Here is an 18,298-nt window from a genome sequence, read left to right on the forward strand (position 1 = left end):
TTCCTTTCCCAGAGCCCATGGCTACAGCAAAGGGTAAAAGCAAATTTCAGTGCTCACAGTGGCTGGCTCCAGCACAAAGCTGTGTAATAACTACCTCGAGTACTGCACACAGCTATGAGCGGGCTGTAAATACCAGATAATTGCTTTGGAGCTATGAAAGACAAAGCCTCGCAATAAATATACCAGACTTATATGAAGTGTCCCACTCATCAGGAATCACAGTTAATCCTGAGCACAGCACTACAGCAGAGCTTGAATTTCATTGCAAGGCTGTTGGCACCACAGTTAACTGGAAGGGTCAGGGACTCTGAAGAGGCTTTTTAACCTTTCTCTCAATTCTCATCCTCTACTTTTAGCAAGTAGTGGTACTTACCTGGGCCAAAGACCACGGTTTTGGAGCATTTAGCTGCCAATGCATGAGCAAATGGTGACATGAAAAAGAAGCAATACCTAAAAGCCTCACAACACATGCCACTGCAGCTCAAGCCTTTAGTCCCAGCTTAATCTAGTCTTTACACTCAAAGGACAGCTAAATTCACAGGAGAATTGGGACACCCAAAGAGTCAGAAAATCCTGTGTAGGGAAATATATTTAGTGCACGCAAATATGCCTGCACTCTGCTGCAATGCAAATCTGCCTTATTGTCGTCCTAATCCCCGTGCATGACACACCAATAAACAAGGGGGGGTTAATACTTTCCATCTGCGTTACGGATTGCTTCCCACACTGCGAGCCTGCCTGGCTACAGTTGTGTAGGCATCACGGAGAGAGAGATCCTGCAAACGCCAAGCTGCCTAATCCCCTGGGAGGTTTAAATTGTGAGCTGCAGTTTTCTCACTCTCCGTGGGCACTGGAGCCAGTCATGCAACGTATGGCAATAGCTATATTCTCATTTCACGTCTGTCATGCAGAGATAATTAAAATCTACACTTCCATCTGAGGGGAACCGTAGGGTTTCCAGATGGGTAACTGTAGAGCATATTTCATACTGGATTATCACTTGCACCAAAAAGCCTTGCCTGTTGCCTTCCCACCTGTTGAGATTGTTGATGGGACTGCCATTGAAAAGCCCTCATGGGCCCAGTGAGCGGGGTCTGTGCAGCTTGTAAAACTACAAGCTTACCTCAGCACGGCACATCTCTCTGCTCAGTGGGACAATCATTGTGACACCCTTCTCTGGCAACTCCCAGATGTCCCCCCTTGGACAGGCCCCTCCCGGCTCTCACAGCAGAAAGGAGCCGCAGTGCACCGGCCTAGCACAAAACACTGGCTGTTGTTGGCCTGCTGCATTAGCAATGGTTATAATATTGCAAAGGAGGGACAGCCAGCTCCACAAGGCTGCCAGTCAAGGGCTGCTTCAGTGTACTGAGCTGACCACCCACTTGGTGACATTCCTGCAGAAAGGAAGGATTGGGCATCACTGTGCTGGATGGAGCTTCTCAGTTTCAGAGAGTAGAGGCACAATGCACCAAGCTGTGACACAACTGCTGACAGAAAGCCACCTAGAAGGAAAAGCCTGACCCATGAGAGGTTCTCTTGTACTGGCAGGGGTAGAACTGCCAGAAAAGTAACCCTGTCCAAAATCTACATGGTTCTGCTGCACAGCTGGGGTCCAGAAAGCCCTGGTGGGGCTGGGAGTGCAGTGGGCCCACGCGCACTTCTGCAGACAAACATGCCAGCCTCAGGCAGACAAAGGCTTTGATAGTTTTCTGCTACTCATGCAAAACACCACGGGCATATGCTCTTAAATGCACTTCCCCATTTGGTTTGGAGCTTCAAAAACCTCCAGGCTGACATCAACAATGAAAAAAAATTTAATTCCACCCCCTCCCCTTTCTGAATTTAGAATGATAAAGGACCAACAGTTATGTCTGGAGCAGGGAAGCAGATATTACACACATCTTGCTTACAAAATAGCTCTGGTTTTCATGAAACAAGTTTATTTTCCTCCCCCAGCCATTGATGAGCACATGACAACCGTATAGAATAAAAGCTCAACTCCTTAGTTCTGCTCACATTCACTCAACATTTGCTCTAATCAATTATCTTATTTCATGCAGTAAGAAAAGAATGAGATTCCTGTTATGCAGCCATAATCAGTTACAGTATGAAGCTGTGTCTGTGGAACATTTCTGATTTTGAAAACTAATCATGTGCTCTGCCATTACATTTCTCTTCTAAAACACTGGGCTTTGACCCAACTTGTTTCTTCCCCCCTGCCCTTTGAAAACATTGAGGGCACAGCCTAGTCCGGGATCCCACATTCCTTCCCTGCAGAAGCCAGCCAGATTGCACTGTAAAGAACACATTTACTCAGGGAGACAGGATCTGTTTTTCTGGTTTATTGGAACATAAAAGCATAAGCGGATGTCCCCCGGGAGGCAGACAAAAGAGGAGAGGGTGCTGCATGTGACAGTGGACAGCTGTCAGAGGATAAAAGTCACATCTTCACACGAAGGGCTCAATATTGATCTCTAGGACAGAGCAAGGCATGGTGAGCTCAAACTTGGTGATAACATCAGGGTGTACGACTCCAAGTTTCCCAATGCTTTGACCTTTGGCAAAGACCTCAGCACAGCGACCAGGAAAGAAAGCAGAGCCTGTAAAGAAAGTGAGAGAAAAATCAATATTTCTTTGGGCCAGAGGAGTCAATAGGCATTTAGTGTGCAGAACAAAGCTCTCAGTATTAAACAGTTCTCTGTGCTGAGATGCTCAGAAGGGGCTCTCGCATTCTTGCATTAAAAGTTGTCATGATTGATAGAGAATGAGAAAACACTGACTTAAAAATAAAATGTAAAGCCCAAAGCATGGGCATTTTTCCCACTCCAATTGTTTTGGCTAAGTTCCTCCTGCAATAGAAATTAGCACAGTTGAGTCAGAGGGCTACTGAAATGAAGAACTTTTGCAGCCTGTAGGCTACTTAACATCCAAATGTCTCCCTCCTTAGACTGTTCAAAGAAATAAAGCTTGCTGTCATCTAAAGGGTAAGTAGGCATGTCACCCTTGATTGCCTGTCACATAATTAAAACCAACCTGAATTCCTTATCTGGAGAAGAACTTTTAAAGAGTTTTCCTATTCATCATAAAACTGTGAAACAGTGAACACTCAAAGAAAGCCAAAGGTCATCTTCCTCTTACCTCAAACCAAGTCCCAATTTTTAAATGTTACATGGAAGTTTTTCCTTAAAAAGTAGTTAAATTTCCCATCAAGAACTTGAAGCAGCTGTGTAGACTTTTCCATGGAAAGACTTTCCTACCTGGGAACTTCCCTGTGTGTGGTGGCTCTACCAGCACTATGTTCAAGCTTGTCTATTGCAAGAGGTGACCTATCCTGAGGTGAGTGGCATTTTTATCTGATAGCCCTTCTAAAGACAAACCCAAACCAGACCAGCCAGTTGGTCCTTCAGAAAGCACCTCTTTCTGAACAAGTGTGAGGCAGCAAGGCACAGTGTGTGGGACATCCTGTGAGCAGTGCTGCAGGCAATGCTGTGACATCAAAGGGGGAAAGGGGAGAGGATGAAACAAAGCCACTGAATCCTACAGATTCTGAATCCTCAGAAAGCTCCTGAGCCCTGTTTTTAATGCTGCTGCCTTCAGTGTCCTCTGCAAAAAGATCACAAGAATTTCCCGACATCTGGTTACACCAAATGCTACTTAAAGTTCAGGATCAGTCCAGGACATTTTACTGTATGTATAAGGAGCTACTTAAAAAGGCAATGATGTCCAAATGAACCTCAAACCTCAAGAACATTTTCATGATACTCTGGTCACTAGTGGTCAAGCCCAGAGATATTCTCTGTTAGCTGCCCAGTGGAAATATTTCATTTAAGAAGTGTCTTCTGTGAGGTTTGTAGTTGTAACTTGCAGCTACAAGAACAGCAATTAGGTCTTTTTCTCGCCCAAGTTGCTGCAAGTGCAAATTACCTTCAATGTCCACTTCAGTTTTGGCTACCTTGTGAAAGCTGACCACAGTAATAAATGACCACAGTAAAATTGCTTAAAGGCTGTTTTAAAAATACTCAGAGCAAAATCTTTTAAATTATCCAGTTCCAGTCTTAGCTACAAGCACAAACCAACCACTTACACTGGATGTACAACAGTGAAATTACCTCACCCTGGATGCTACTGGCACATGACTCCAGCCAAAGAGACACTTGCCACTGCCAAGCTGCACTATTCAAAACAAGATGAAACAAATTTAGAAAAGAGTCAAATGTCACACATACAGATCACTTTGCAGATTGTGGGTGAATACATAACCTAAAAATAAAGTTGCCTTTTACTTAGTGGTAAAGGCTTTCCTATTTGTAAATAAAGCTGGTATTGTACCAAAGATGTGAGCAGCACACAGAGACTTTCTTTTAGACACTGGATTGTAAGCTTGAACTGGCACAAGAGCAAGAACCAAGCAGAAGTTGATAATGTTGGTGTGGTACCCCACTATAAATCTGTAGGAAAAAAAGAGCTTTGACAAAGGGTCAGTTAAAAAGCTGTGTCTGACTTGTCTGTTCTTCTGAGCTTCCTTCTGTGTAGTCTTGGGAAAGTTATTTTATCTTCTTGCACATCTAGACACAGCTATGTCATGAGACTTAACTGTTTTTAAACTTGTAGTAGATATCTGATGGGGTCTAAAATAATACTGTACTCAGTCAATTCAACAAGGGCAGTTTCCCAGATCTGTGCTACTTCCCATTGTGTGAAACAATGCTGTTTTCATACACAACAAATGCTCTGCTATCCATCACCAGTTGTTGGTCTCCTAGTCCCAGTGAGTTCCAAATATGCTGCTCCAGGCTATGGGTTAGACACTGAGCAGAATTTTCCATCTCACGCAGCAACTGATGCTGGACCATGATGGTTCTTTTCCTTGCACTTCCTTGCAGTGAAGAGGGAAATATATAATTAATATCAAAGGGGAACATTTAGGTCCCCAAAGTGCAGGAAACAGGACCTTCAAACAATGTCTCAATTTCTAGTTGAGCTGACCCTGGAATGTTGGCTGCTTCACAGGGCAGTCAACAGTGTGCCCCACACTCTGCAGACACGGCAGTTGCAGGGCACAATTCTGTGGCTGGAAAAGATCAGACAATAAGCAGATAAAAATGAAAGAACCTGTTAAAAATTTTAGGGCCCCCATCTGTCCAGCCAACACATGGCTCTTGCACCAAAGAAACATGAGCTGAGAAACAGGTTTACAGAGAGTTTATGAACTCTGGTTAATAATGGAACTATTATTACGGTAATTGGCTGCACTACAGAATGCTTCAAAGTATATTCCTGCCTGCCAAAAGGGCCTCCAGACTGCATCCCATAGGGGGGATCTAAAGCCTTCCTCATCTCAGTGACTCTTCCTTTGACCACACAGGTGGTCAGGGAAGGAGGTTGGCTCATGCATTGGACCAGGTGGTGTTGCTCCATGTGCCTCTGCCATGGAACCAGAATTTGGAGTAAACGTAAATTCTAGGCTAAAAAATTCAGACATTGAAAGGGAAGCAAAGAAGGGGAAAAAAAAACCTCAGAAGAAACATGAAAAGCCTGAGCAGGAAGGGGGGAAAGGAAAACAAGCATTTGTAGCTGGGGGAGAGCTTTGATGAGGGACCAACCACAAGCACAAAAGGAGACCTGAGCTAGAGGAACCTGCTGTGCTGGGGCAAGAGACAGGCTGCAGGAGGACCTGAGAAACCCATGGAGCAGGGCAGCAAACCAGGACGGTAATCAAAATAATCAGGGAACAAAGGTAAGGACTCTTTTTATCCTAATTTGTGTGTTTCTGGTGTTATCAAGTAAACAGCAATGGTGGTTAGGATTTCTAGCAAAGCTTGTGTTATGGACTGGGCAGTGTTATGTGACTTCAACTCTTGAAGTAAAGTAAAAGCTTCAGAGTGAGAGTCAAGGCTGTATGAAAGACGTGCTGAAGCTACTTGCACACATGGGAAATCAGCAAAGTGCACACAGCATCCCCTTGTTTGTGTAAGTCACAACAGAAGCTGAAGCCCAGCGTTCCTAAGCTCCAGTAAAACCTTGATGCCAAAAGGAGTCTTTCCAGAATCACTGGCAGCCGTGACCTGCAGCTTTTGAGCAGGAGCTAACCATAGTTTGTCCTGCCTGTCTATGCAGTATCATCCAAGAATAGCATGGTTGTGAAGAGCATGGTCTTCCCCAAGAAACTGTCCCTAGTCAGGGAGGCACAAAAGCACATCTGGAGGCCCCACTCAGGTGTGTTAGGAAGGGATTGTGATTGCTGCCGGTGTAATTATCCTGAAAGGATGCTCTTGTAGGTCAAACTGGTTGGTTGTACACTCAACTACACTGAGAGTCAAAATTGTTTTAAACATTGTAGTTTACTGTACCTTCTGTTTTAAGGATAACAGATTTATCCCTCTTGACAGTAAATCCTTTCTGCTCTGCACACAAATAAACTTCACCTTGAAAATCAGAGATTGTATTGTCCTTGCTGATAAAGACCCAGACAGTGCCAGAGAAAGCCTGAAGGTCTAGCAGTGGAAATCCACCTCTTAATATGTCAGGTGTGTAAGTGGTAGTTAGGAGAAGGGGTGGGGTGAAATCGTATACGCGTTGCTAAAGAAGGGATGCCAAAGCCAGCCCTGTCTTATGCTGACACACTACACGCAAGGGAAAGACAAAAGCTACTTCTCGTGGCTGCAAGTAAGAATTTAATTTCTAATGTTCAGTGATGTAGAAGTAATACCTTTAATTAAAGCTTCTGTAGCATGTCCTCAAAATCCGTAATTGCCTTTCTGTATTCAGGCAACAGGGCCACTTTGATTGCTTTGGGGTAATTCTTTGGCCAATAATCCAACAGAGCATGTAGTCTTTAGCACATTTTCTGGCTAATTGACCCTCAAAGAGCTCCAAGTTCCCTGCACTCTTTGTTGTCAAACACCTTGCACAGTTTCTTTTCTCTACCTTACTCTCTCTTCCTTTCAAAAAGAAAAAGATTAAAGCTGTATTATAGGCCTGCAGTTGCACTAAGCCTTCAAACCCACTTGTTTGTTCCTGTAATTTGAAGGAACACTGGAAGCTGAAGCTTAAGAAGGTAACGGAGCAGAGCTTATCTGGCCTCAGTAGCCTTTCATCTTAATTCTCCTCCCTTTAGTGACTCCAGCTGCCCTTTCACTACCTCATCCCAACTCACCTGGGGAAGTATTTTGCCTGTGCTACACTGCATGGAATTTAGTTTTGTGAGGTTAGATGTTGGTTTTAGGATCAAGTTCCTCCCACTTTTGACCAATTCCTTCTTTTGGCAGAAAATGCAAATCAAATGCAGAGTCAGGGGGCACCATCAGCCCAGGCAGTGTGTTAAAAGGCAGCCCCCTCTTTCTGCCCATATACACAGCACAGAAGGGGTCCCAGAACCTTATGCAAACCAACAGCAACCTCAAAATCAGATCTTGTCATGGAATGATTTACCTTCAGCTAGTTCCTAAAATCAGACATCTCAAAGCTTGAATGATTTCTGGAGCATACTGAGAGACCGATTGTTCTCATAAGCTGCACGTCATCAGCAGTTTTTCTCCCTTATATTCTCAAGCCCAGAAAAACCATACTTTGGGATCAGTGGGAGATTTGTCAACTTTAGACTCTTGATTTGTAAATCCTGACTAAAGCTGTGCCAGAATGACTGCCATTTCCCCAGATCACACCTAACTGTAGTGACACACCAGGAAATTCAAATTAGTACAATTAAATTTAAGGCATGTGCTTTAATTACCCCTCACAAGAAAATAATTAACACTTGACAAAAATCACAGAATCACTGTCTGTGTGATGTGAATGACTATGTCCTTGTCTAAAGGACATCCTTCATTCTGATCTCTTCCTCTGTTTTTCCAAAAGCCTCCTCATACAGGGCATAGCAGAATAGAGTAAAGTGACAATCAATTATTTACCTGGACTGCTACACTGGATATCCAAAAATAGAGTTGAATAATGAGTCCTTGTGCAGACAATAAGTCTGGGAACATGCAGAATCATCCATAGATTTGCAGTGGTCAGTCAGTAAATCATCTTCTCCTATTACAACTAAGTCAATGTCTGAGTTTCTATCAATTTGTATTTCAGGGAGGGTGTGAGGAAAACTAACTCTTCTATCTCATAAGAACCTGCATATACAACCCTATAAGCTGGATTTGTCATTCTTGATGTGGAGTGTCCCAGGAGCTTTAACAGAGGTTGTTTGATGTTGCTGGATGTCAGAAAGTGGTTCAAGAATGCAGTAGGTTTGAGGCACCTCTTCATTCACCAGTTATCCTCAGGATTACAGCAGCCTCAGACACTTAAAATTAGCTGGGTAACATCACTGTGTTCCTGCCTTTCCTAAGGGAAGGTAATACTTGGGTGGATGCTGAGGCTAAGGAATGCAGATATTTTGGGTCACTGATCTGGGTGCAGCACTTCTCTTACTCAGTGCTGGGGCTCTCTTATTAAATACTGCATGCAGAAAAAAAAAAATTAAGTAGGAAACCTAGAAAGAAATCTATCAAATTCCATGTATTTCTCTAGAAACCAGTATTTGTGTATAAAGATAAAAAATTTGCCTTTGTGGGGCAGTTGTGAGAAAAAGCAACTCTCCACTGGAGTTTAGTTGCTTTGCAGAGTTACCATTACACAGCTAATCTTTGCTGTTAGGCTGGTTTATCTGATTTATCCAGATTTATCCGAAATGTTATACTTTGTCTAAAAGTCACAAACCTAAGCTGATATTATGTCACAGCTATTTTGTCTACAAAACTAAGGAATTCCTAATCCCAAATAAAGCTCACATTTTTTTTTAAAAAAAGAAGTCTTGTTATTTCACTTGAGTTAGAAAACATAAAGATTTGAATATTAAAAAACTTAATTTATTTGTGTTCCCTGAGTGTTTTTATCCCTCTTTGGATATCTAAAGGAATGATTCATCCTTGCAAACAAGAGAATCTGTCAGAAACTAAGAAACAATAAACCATATGCTTTCTGGCAGGGGGTGTAACATAGTCTATGTGTGCACAGCAAGGCAGCAGGTTTTAGCTTGTTAGGCTCTGCTTTCATACAGGCACTAGAGGATAACAAGAACCAGCACTAAGCCAGTCTGCAGGTCAACTTTAGTGTGTCACATTTGGTTTGCATGTTGTTTAATCACTCATGTCCTAGACCAAGCTGCCCTCCTCTCCCAGTGACTTGACTGAGATAACCAAGAGCCACCTGATGTTCTGCTTTCACAGCTCCCCCCATTTCATGCCTTTCAGAAAACGACTCGACAATCTGGCATGGAATAATATATCATTAAACAATGAATCTCAGCAGTCACTGGAACTGTTCATCATTTAGTTTTAGCAACTAAGGCTTATGTTGCAAAGCAGTGCCTCGTGGCTGAAGCACACAGTGGCTCCAGCAAGAACAGAAATGCCTGAGATGAGTGTGAGCTCAGCGTTTCTCTGTGTAGCTGCTCTTTTCTAACACGTGCACCACAAGCAAAGATGAAGTCAGTTCCTCCACCGTGGGCAACAGGTATCTTTGGAGCCTGCATTCACACTGATCTAAACATTTGAGCCAATATCTTGCAAATTAAAATGTTATTGCAGAAATAAAAAGAAAAATAAAAGTGAGATTTAATTTGAAGCACCACCCCTCCACCTTCATATCCAAGTTGAAAAATTACACCAGACTGGAGAAGTGCTAAACTATAAAGTATAAAACTGACATGCTCACATTCTATGGTGGCATTAATACCAGTATAGTAGTGAAAATGAAAGGAGATGCACGCTCAGTTTGCCTCCAGCCACAGCAGGCTGAGCAGTTGAGAATGGAATTGAAGGATGGAGCTGTGGGGATGGGCAAATGTAGCCTTTCTTCAGAGGAGCCAGAACTGCCCCTGCACCCTGAGAAAAGAGCTGTGCTATTGCTGCTATTTCTGCTATTGCCTTGGATGAATAATTTCTTTTATAAAGAAGGCTTTGCAATGTTGAAAATGTGGTTGATGATTAAGAAATAATTTTCTATTTAAAAATGTAAAAAGTTGGAAATTACCTAAATCTATAATTATACAATGCAAAGCTGTGCCAGACATTTAAAATTCTTGATGCAAGGAACACTTTTGTCTGTTAAGACTTGTTATGATGTGTGATTAAAAAAGATAGTTGCCTTTGGGGGGGCAAAACCAAAGGAATTAAACTCTGAGAAGGCCTCTCCAGTACAGGAAGAGCAGAAGAGCAAAGAGTTTTCAGGGAGAAGACATTGACATCTTGAGCTCAAGGAACACAAATGCCAGTGATTTAAGATGGTTCTGGTTGGCAAAAACTGATAGAAAATGAAAGCCCTTAACCATCAGAAGAAATGCTACTAGTCCCTGGAGCATGCCTAACCTGTCAGAATAAAATGAAATGAGAAGAAAAATATTGTAATCTTTAATAGTTAATACTTGCAAAAAGAGGCACTAGAAGACAGCTTGACAGTAGAAGATAGCTTGTGTCTCTTTTCAAATTGACTTGACACCTTTCCTCACAGTGTTGCCACATTTTTTTTTTTTCCCCTCCCACTACAGGACACATACTTCTAAATGAGTCAATTAAAAGTAGTTTCTCTTCTAAAATAATCTTCTGGATTTGAGAAACTAATACTTTCTTTGTTCTCTAATTGAATTTCTTTTATTTCATATATGGGGAAAAAAAGTGTGTCAAACATAATTTGGTGATGAAAGTTTAAAAGACAAAGAAGTCTAAGCCTGTCAAACAACCTTTTATTATCCCATGCTGTGCTAAAATAATGTACTTTAACTCACACACCTTTTTGGGGATAAGGGTTGGTACTTGAAGGGTATCAAGAAGGAACATTCAAGAAGTTTCAGAGAAGAGCTGAAATTCCACAGGAATGGAAAAAGCCCTTCTCAAACTCACTTCTGAGAGCCTATTTTCATATTAAAAATCAACAGTGTAACACAAAGCTAATGAAATGAGACCTATTTCTAAAATCAAACTCTGTGTTTTGCCCCAAATTCTGTGCTGCTTGGCCTACCTGCATCACTTCCAACAGCAGGACACCTCTGAGGTGTCCAGTGCCAGTGTGCTGCCAAATTTTGATAAACCAGGTTTATCTGGAGGTACTCCAAATATTGTAGACTCCCATTTTGGCTACATCAATAATATAGGCAACTTCATAGCTTTCCTGGGTACCTTCTTGGGTATTAATGCAGTTAAAATCAAATTTGAGGCATTAACCCCAGAGTGGGAAGATACTTGATAGAACAGAAATAAGCTTGGCACAAATTTATGAGGATTTAGTTCCTATAAATATGAAGACCTATTACAGAAAGAAAAGAGAGACCTGAGATAATAGACAATTAAAGGGACATTAAGTGAGCAGCCACACCCACTTTAACAGATAATTTAATGCACTTTTGAGTTGTTACAACTGTCATTCTTCATGTAACTAAGTTCCCTTGATGCTACAGAAAAATCTGTTCAAGAAAAAAGGATGAGAAATTAATCAGATCTCAAAGCAGTGGCCGACATTGGAAAAGCAACAAAAGCTAGTGACAAACATCCAAGTTTGCAAAATGATTTATAATTAAGCCATTTTAATGATCAATGCTGGCACTTCTGAAACATCTTGCAGAATTAGGGTAATACTTCTAAATGTACTAAAATTGGTCAGGTTTGAAAAAAAAAAAAGAACCTGTTCTTACCTCTCACTATTAATTCACTAAGGTCTGGGAGGTAGGGAGGGGACTAAACAGAAACAGGAGTGGAAGATCTTCAAGAATAATTTATTTGATAAATGAGTACTATCAGCTTCACAATAAAAAAAAATAATGTTTTTGGCCAAAACCCCATCCATATTTAGTGCTGAAGTGAATGTGGTCAAAAATCAGAAAGTTCCTTAGAGACAAAAATGAGAGAAATAATTTTCACTTCAGAATATATGATTAATAATAGTGGCTGAACTTCATCAAGGAACTAAAAAAATTAGGAAAGATTAATTACTGGCTGCAGGAAAGACAGCATTTTAAAAAGACTTAGCAATACTGGAAACAAATTGTAGGTAGAGTACTTCCATTTACTAACAAGACTAGCAAAAGAGACAGAAGTGTACTAAGTTTTTAATAAATATTTCTTTTCATCTGGGGTGGGGGGGAGGTATTGTTGAGTAGAGTAAGGTGTTGTCCAGTGCACTGAGAAAATGAAGAATATGTCTGGTTACATCTACCAGGATTAAGACGTTTCTAAAACACTAGGAGTCTCAGGCATCAGAATTGTGGTGCAATTCTCAGAGCAAATATCCTGCCTGCTTCTGTTGGAGTTACAAAACTGGGAATTCAGCAGTACTAAAAAAAAGCTAATGTGGTGCCAGCATTCCAAGGTGGATGACTTAAGTTGATCCTTGGTGCACAAAAAAAAATTATGGGGGACTGGCAAAAGTGAAACTAACAGGAGTGGAATACAGTGAATTACCAGCTGATGTGTTTTATTAAGAACGGATGTTTTCATTACCTACCAAACTTGTCATTTGAAAGACTATGCAATGGCACCTATAAAAATGCCAGTTAAATGGGCTAAGAATTATGATACCTCCCAGTATGTCCAAAATGATATTTGGAGGCCTGGTAAAATTGGCACATTTCCTTTAGTTATCTATGAGTAAACAGACAATTATTGACATTTGTGACCAATGCAATGGCTGCCAAGACAAACAGCTGAAAGGCCAGGATTGCCCTTAAGAACAATCAAGCTACAATTTCTTAAAATAAGGCAGGTATTAATAATGCCAAGCTCAATATGAGCACTAAACATCTGCATATAGTTCAGTCTCCCAATTTAAACTGATCACTAGAGATAGATGCTGCAGTTCAATTCCATGCCTCTGACTTGGAATTAGTCCCAGTTTTCCATCCTCTTGTCTTGTGAATTGAGGTTCACGGTCTAAATCTTCTTTTAAAGTTGTTTATTGTGTAATTATTACTATAAAAGCCAATGTTTATTGATGTTCTTAGTTATGGAGATAACTATTACACCTCTAATTTCACAGCTGAACCTTACTAAATGGAAAGCTATTACTATGATTTACTGTGGAATTAAAATTTTCTCCACTTTACCACACCTTTCATTTAATTAAATAAGGGCAGTAAAAAGAAGGGAGTGCAACTTCTTCTGGTTTTTGTTTTTTTTTTTGTTTTTTTTTTTTGAAAGACAGCTGTCAGTTACTAAATGAAGCAAGAGTTACTGTGCATTTATTATGTACACGTTCACACTGAACACAGGCTGACTTCCCAGCTTTGCTAAGCTGATCATTACCTTAAAAGATTAAATGGCATGAACATTTAGTTAAAATAAAATTAAATTAATAAAATTCAAGAGTTAGCTGAAATCCCTGAGAATCAATACTGTAGAAAAAGGAAGCTCATGTCACAATAAAAATAAAAAGCTGATCCTTTTTAGGGGTTGCTTGATTTCATGAGATTGAATATGGAATATATTTCAGTTTTGTCATGGAGGACAGTGGGACAGGAAGGGGAGCAGTAGCAATGCACAGATTCTCTGTAGCATTTTCTGTGAACCTGTCAAGCTGTTTCATTTTGATAAAACAGGGATATTATCTTCCCTTTTCACTTTGTGCTCAGTTAAATCCCATGTGCAAAGTATGGAGACTCCTGAAAGGTACTGCAAAACCAGGGGTTTCTTCCTTAAATAAGGGACTCTTAAATGTTACATTAGGAGTGAAGATAATTACACCTTCCAGTTCACACCACTCCTTTGAAGACTGGGATTTATAATCCACTGTCAGGATCTCCTAAGCCCTTCTTTATTCTTTTCAGCCTAAGTAAGGCTTTACTATGGAACCAAACCCCATGATTAACATCACCTCCTGTGACTCTTGTCCTGATTTCTGGAAGAAAATTGTCATCCTGGATGGCCATGCAAAAGCACAAAATTACTAAAATATTGCAGAAAACATACTCATTCCTGAATAAAAGTCAAAATTAAGAATATCTTCCAATATAATAATAATAATAATAATAATAATAATGATGCCTCTAGTTTTCAGGTCAAGGGAACTGAAACCAATGAAAGAGAACTGAAAATTAAATAATTTTATGAAATTACCTGAAAATATATAACTAAATTTGTTGTCTCTTTCCACTTCTATTTTTAGATTTTAAAAATTGTTTACATTCTTATCATACACATCCATATTAATATTTACATTTTATTAATGGTATGGAATGGTTTAGTCTCAAAAGTTTTATGCTTTTTTTAAAATTATTATGGAGCACATACAAGTTTGAGGATTGATCGTATCTTTTCCATCTACATTTGATTATGGATGTGCGTGCCATAGAGCAAAGAAAAAAACCAGAGTGATTTTCTAGGCCAGTAGGATTCACTCTCAGAAAGTTAATTCTGGGCATTTTAAAGCAATGGGGAACATTTCAGACTTTTGTCTTTAAAACTTTAATTTTGTATGTTTAGTGGTAATAGGAAAACAAAAAGGTTGTATTAGTAACTTTCAGGGAAGTGGAAAGCATTGAGTGTCAAATGTATGTCAAAATCCTCAAATTCAGTCATTCAAAAGCCTCTCTTCCTTAAGGCTGCTCTCAACAGCTCTATCTCCATTTATTACCTAGCTCAGATTACACCAAAGCACAGTGCAAAGGCCAGGGGAACATCACAATTTCACCCATATTTTCTAGCATCTGTACTTTTTCCCAGGTGTTGCTAGAGAGGCAAAACCACTCTGACCTTAAGGTCAGATCACAGGGCACTTAGGTGTTGGCAGAACAGAAGGAGCTCAAATAACCATCACTTGCACATATGGACCAAGCAGCACTGTAGCACAGGCATTTCATTTTCCACAGGGAATTTGGAAAAGTGTCAAATATGTGCCCAATACATCTCTATCTATTCTCTACTGCTCATTTAAAGCTGGATTTTATTCCCTGTATTGTTTTTCAATAATCAGTGGAACTATTTTAATCAGTTACACAAGTACTAAACAACTGGCATAAACCCTACCTTTACACTGTGTTGTTTACTGGTCTCAAGCTTTGTTAAAAATTATGGACAGAGACAATACCTCTATATCCCTCTAAATCAGAGCCCTAAGACAAACCCATTTCTTGCTGTATGAATTTTTCATTTGGCACAGGCAATAAAACAGCTTTGTGCAGATGCCTCTAAAAATCTGTGCCATTTGTAATGTCCTGATTTCAAACCTCTGAAGTAATTGGCACTGTTCTTATGAATTATTTCAATATCCAGAGGTCTCTTTCAGATGTTACAGGGTATCTTTGTTTCACCAAGCAGTTACCTTACTCCATCACCTGCTGGCATCTCTCTCACACATGCTTTATGGACAAATTGTGAAGCAACTTAAAAAAAAAAAACAAAAATAACAAACAAATAAGCAAACCAACCATTAAAAAAAACAAAACAAAATTCTCCAAGTTGCTCTGACTTCCAGCCATCTCTGCAGTGAAGGTCTCAAGCAAAGTTGGTGCAGTAACACTGCATTTGCTATGGCACCAGAGTATCAGCCATCTGCTTTGATAGCAAGGTTAGATTCCAATGTCACGACAACTGCAAGGAATCCATGTGCCATCCCAGGAGAGTTTCTGAATCACTGGTGAAACAGAAAGTTGTAGATGCTTTTTTTTTTTTTTTTTTTTTTTTTTTTGCTATAACCAAAAGCCACAAACTGCTTGTAATATATTGCAATGACAAGGCATAATCCACCCTCTGCACTAAATGTGTCATGGAGTAATGTCCTGAGAATGCAGGGATTTTGAGTGAGCATTGTAAATCTCACAGCATCAGGAATACTGAGCAGCACTAATAGCTAGAAATAACTTCTTCCCTGTGTTAGGATTATATTTGAGGTCTTTTTCCAGTCTCTTAAAATCAGCTGTCATGTTACAACATAGAATATAAAACGTTAGCAAATATTTTTCAGTGCTAATGCAAACTCTTGATATGTCTATTCAAAAACCAGCTACAGAAGAATTTTGAATAGGAACAGAACATTTCAGTTTGATTTCAATGGCAGCTGAGTACCCAGCTCCCAGAGGCTCTTCCTAACTCCCCACTACCACAACCTCCCTTCCAAACAAGAGGCTTTGCTATTACATGTTCTGTGCTTAAAAGAATTAGAACCAGAAGTATAATTGTATTAAACATTCTTCTGGTCAACCTGGGAATCCTATTAACAATATTCCAACAAGCCCATTGAGAGTCTGCCTAAATAATACTGAGCAAAATAGTACTTTCTCAAAAAAAGCAGGGGAAAAACCCATCAGTATGTCTGACATAAGTGTGCACTGAAGTGCCACGAGACTACTTAGCTCAAGTGTTCTGTTTGGCATCTTGGCAAACAGAGAACAGGGAGACATCTACCAAATTTTCATTAAAGTTCTATGAACAGGAGAGTTAGGTCAGGCTGCTAGGGACCCTGTGTCAGTGCCACTGTTCCAGGAAGTGCAGAATGGAGGCACTTCTTCAAGCTGAGTCACTTTGAGTCAGTGTCTCATACCTCTGAACACCATGACATGTAAGTAGAATCAGAGCTGCCATCCCTGTGGCCATGCTTTTCTAGTCTGTTTTTTCTACACTGTTATTTTAGGTAGCAGAATAGATGAGTTGCTGGTGCTGCTCTCTTCCATCAACCTGTATTCTTGCAATGAAGGAATCAGGTCAGCCTACTTGCTTTCTCTCTTACATGCACAGGCACATACACAGAGGAGATTCTGTACTTAAGGATGTTATTTTTAATTCATGTGCAGCCACCCTGCATGAAGAAGGAAGAGGGCTGTTACACAACTATCTAAGCAGCAGGGTCAGTCTCAAAGACAGCAGCTCTTTGAATGAAAGATACATAAGGCATATATCTTCACATGAATGTATAAATAAAAGGTACCTATTAAAAAAAAAGCTGTAAGATATAGCTAGAAACCAAAAGATAAGGTGTAAGAAGTTGCCTTTTCCAGGCTCTGTTAGCCAAGGAGAATACAGTGGGTGTCTGGCATATTCATCAGTTCAGTGATTCCTATGTACCCTTGCCATCAGCAGAGATCATTACACACAGTCCATGAAGCTCAGGGCATATGCAATAGTATAAATTCCACTTAAAAGCTGTGAACTCACAAACTACATTAAGCTACTCAGGACAGCTCACAGAAAGACAGCAATCCCATTTTACAATCAGTGAATGCAGACAATGCCTTTTTACTATCATTCCATCATGCTGAAGTATGACAGCACATATAATGATATTAATCCTGAGAACAACCAAAAACTCTCCTCAGATTGAAGGGGAACATTTAAGTTCCAGAACAACCTCTGCTGTACATTGCAGTTCTTTCTTCCCTACCTTCAGCTGCCTTGATGGTGTAGCCATTCTCTTCACTTGGTGGTACTTCCAGGACCTGCATGACCCTGTCCAGCAAACCATGGATGATCTCAAAGCCTGGGCTTTTGTTGTAATAAATCGCACATAAATGTCTATAGTTTCTCGCCCCTACATCTGCAAAAGAAGGAAGCAATTATGTTACCCGGGAAACTTTATCACACTTTCAACTAATCTTGCTTTTTGCATCACTTTTCTTTTACTGCCCCATGAGGCACTTGTGGCTGAAAGGAGAAATAAATATGTAAAATGGCTTCTCTGACAGACCTGTCATGTAGCCTGAGGAAACAACGGAATTTTTTAACCCACTGGACTCTCAGGAATGTAAAGAAAGATTTAAAGTACTCTAGGCCTTGAGCAGGAAAGAGTGTTGTTATATACAAATATCTTGTATGCAGTGACAGGTACCAAGCATAAAGCTAAGTGTTGAGGAAATTTAAAACAGGCAAGCCAAAATGCAAATACCCAGTAGGCATGGAGAAGCTTGTGATGCTGGTGGGAAAGCTAAATATTTATAGAACTCAGCTGTAGAACAACTACCAGCACAAAACAACCAGCCCACAACCTGAAATGAGTGAAATAATGTTAGCATGGTGATCTGTGAAAATATCTTAATTCACAGAGGTTTCCAGGTCACAACTGATGCTCTCCTCTGGGATCATCTTGGACATCCCTGCAACCAAGTGATTATGAAAAATGTGCTACACTGCACACATTGCTAAGACAGAAACATAAGTATCTCCCACTTTGTACAACTCCTTAAGTCAAACCCCTGCCTTACGCCTTCTGACATTGATTTCAGCAAAATAAGTTTCTGTGTTTTTAAATTTTCACAATGAGTATATATTAGCATGTTGTTGTACCTTGTGGCTACCCCACTGCACTGCACACTGTCTAGGACTAGTGT

At 40.3% G+C, this 18,298-nt stretch overlaps 1 protein-coding gene across 1 annotated transcript in view; it reads right to left on the reverse strand.

Annotated features, from left to right (window-relative positions):
- Positions 1-2,327: 2,327 nt before the first annotated feature.
- The window catches only part of FARSB (phenylalanyl-tRNA synthetase subunit beta), a 37,173-nt gene continuing 21,202 nt past the window's right edge, over positions 2,328-18,298 (reverse strand). Inside the window, exons 16-17 of the mRNA XM_058843797.1 lie at positions 17,356-17,508; positions 2,328-2,600 (exon numbers count right to left, since the gene is read on the reverse strand). Coding sequence (XP_058699780.1) covers positions 2,449-2,600; positions 17,356-17,508 — 305 coding nt within the window. The 3' untranslated portion in view covers positions 2,328-2,448. The remainder of the gene's footprint in view (positions 2,601-17,355; positions 17,509-18,298) is intronic.

The sequence above is a fragment of the Poecile atricapillus genome, chromosome 8, assembly GCF_030490865.1.
Source record: "Poecile atricapillus isolate bPoeAtr1 chromosome 8, bPoeAtr1.hap1, whole genome shotgun sequence".
Taxonomy (NCBI): Eukaryota; Metazoa; Chordata; class Aves; order Passeriformes; family Paridae; genus Poecile; species Poecile atricapillus.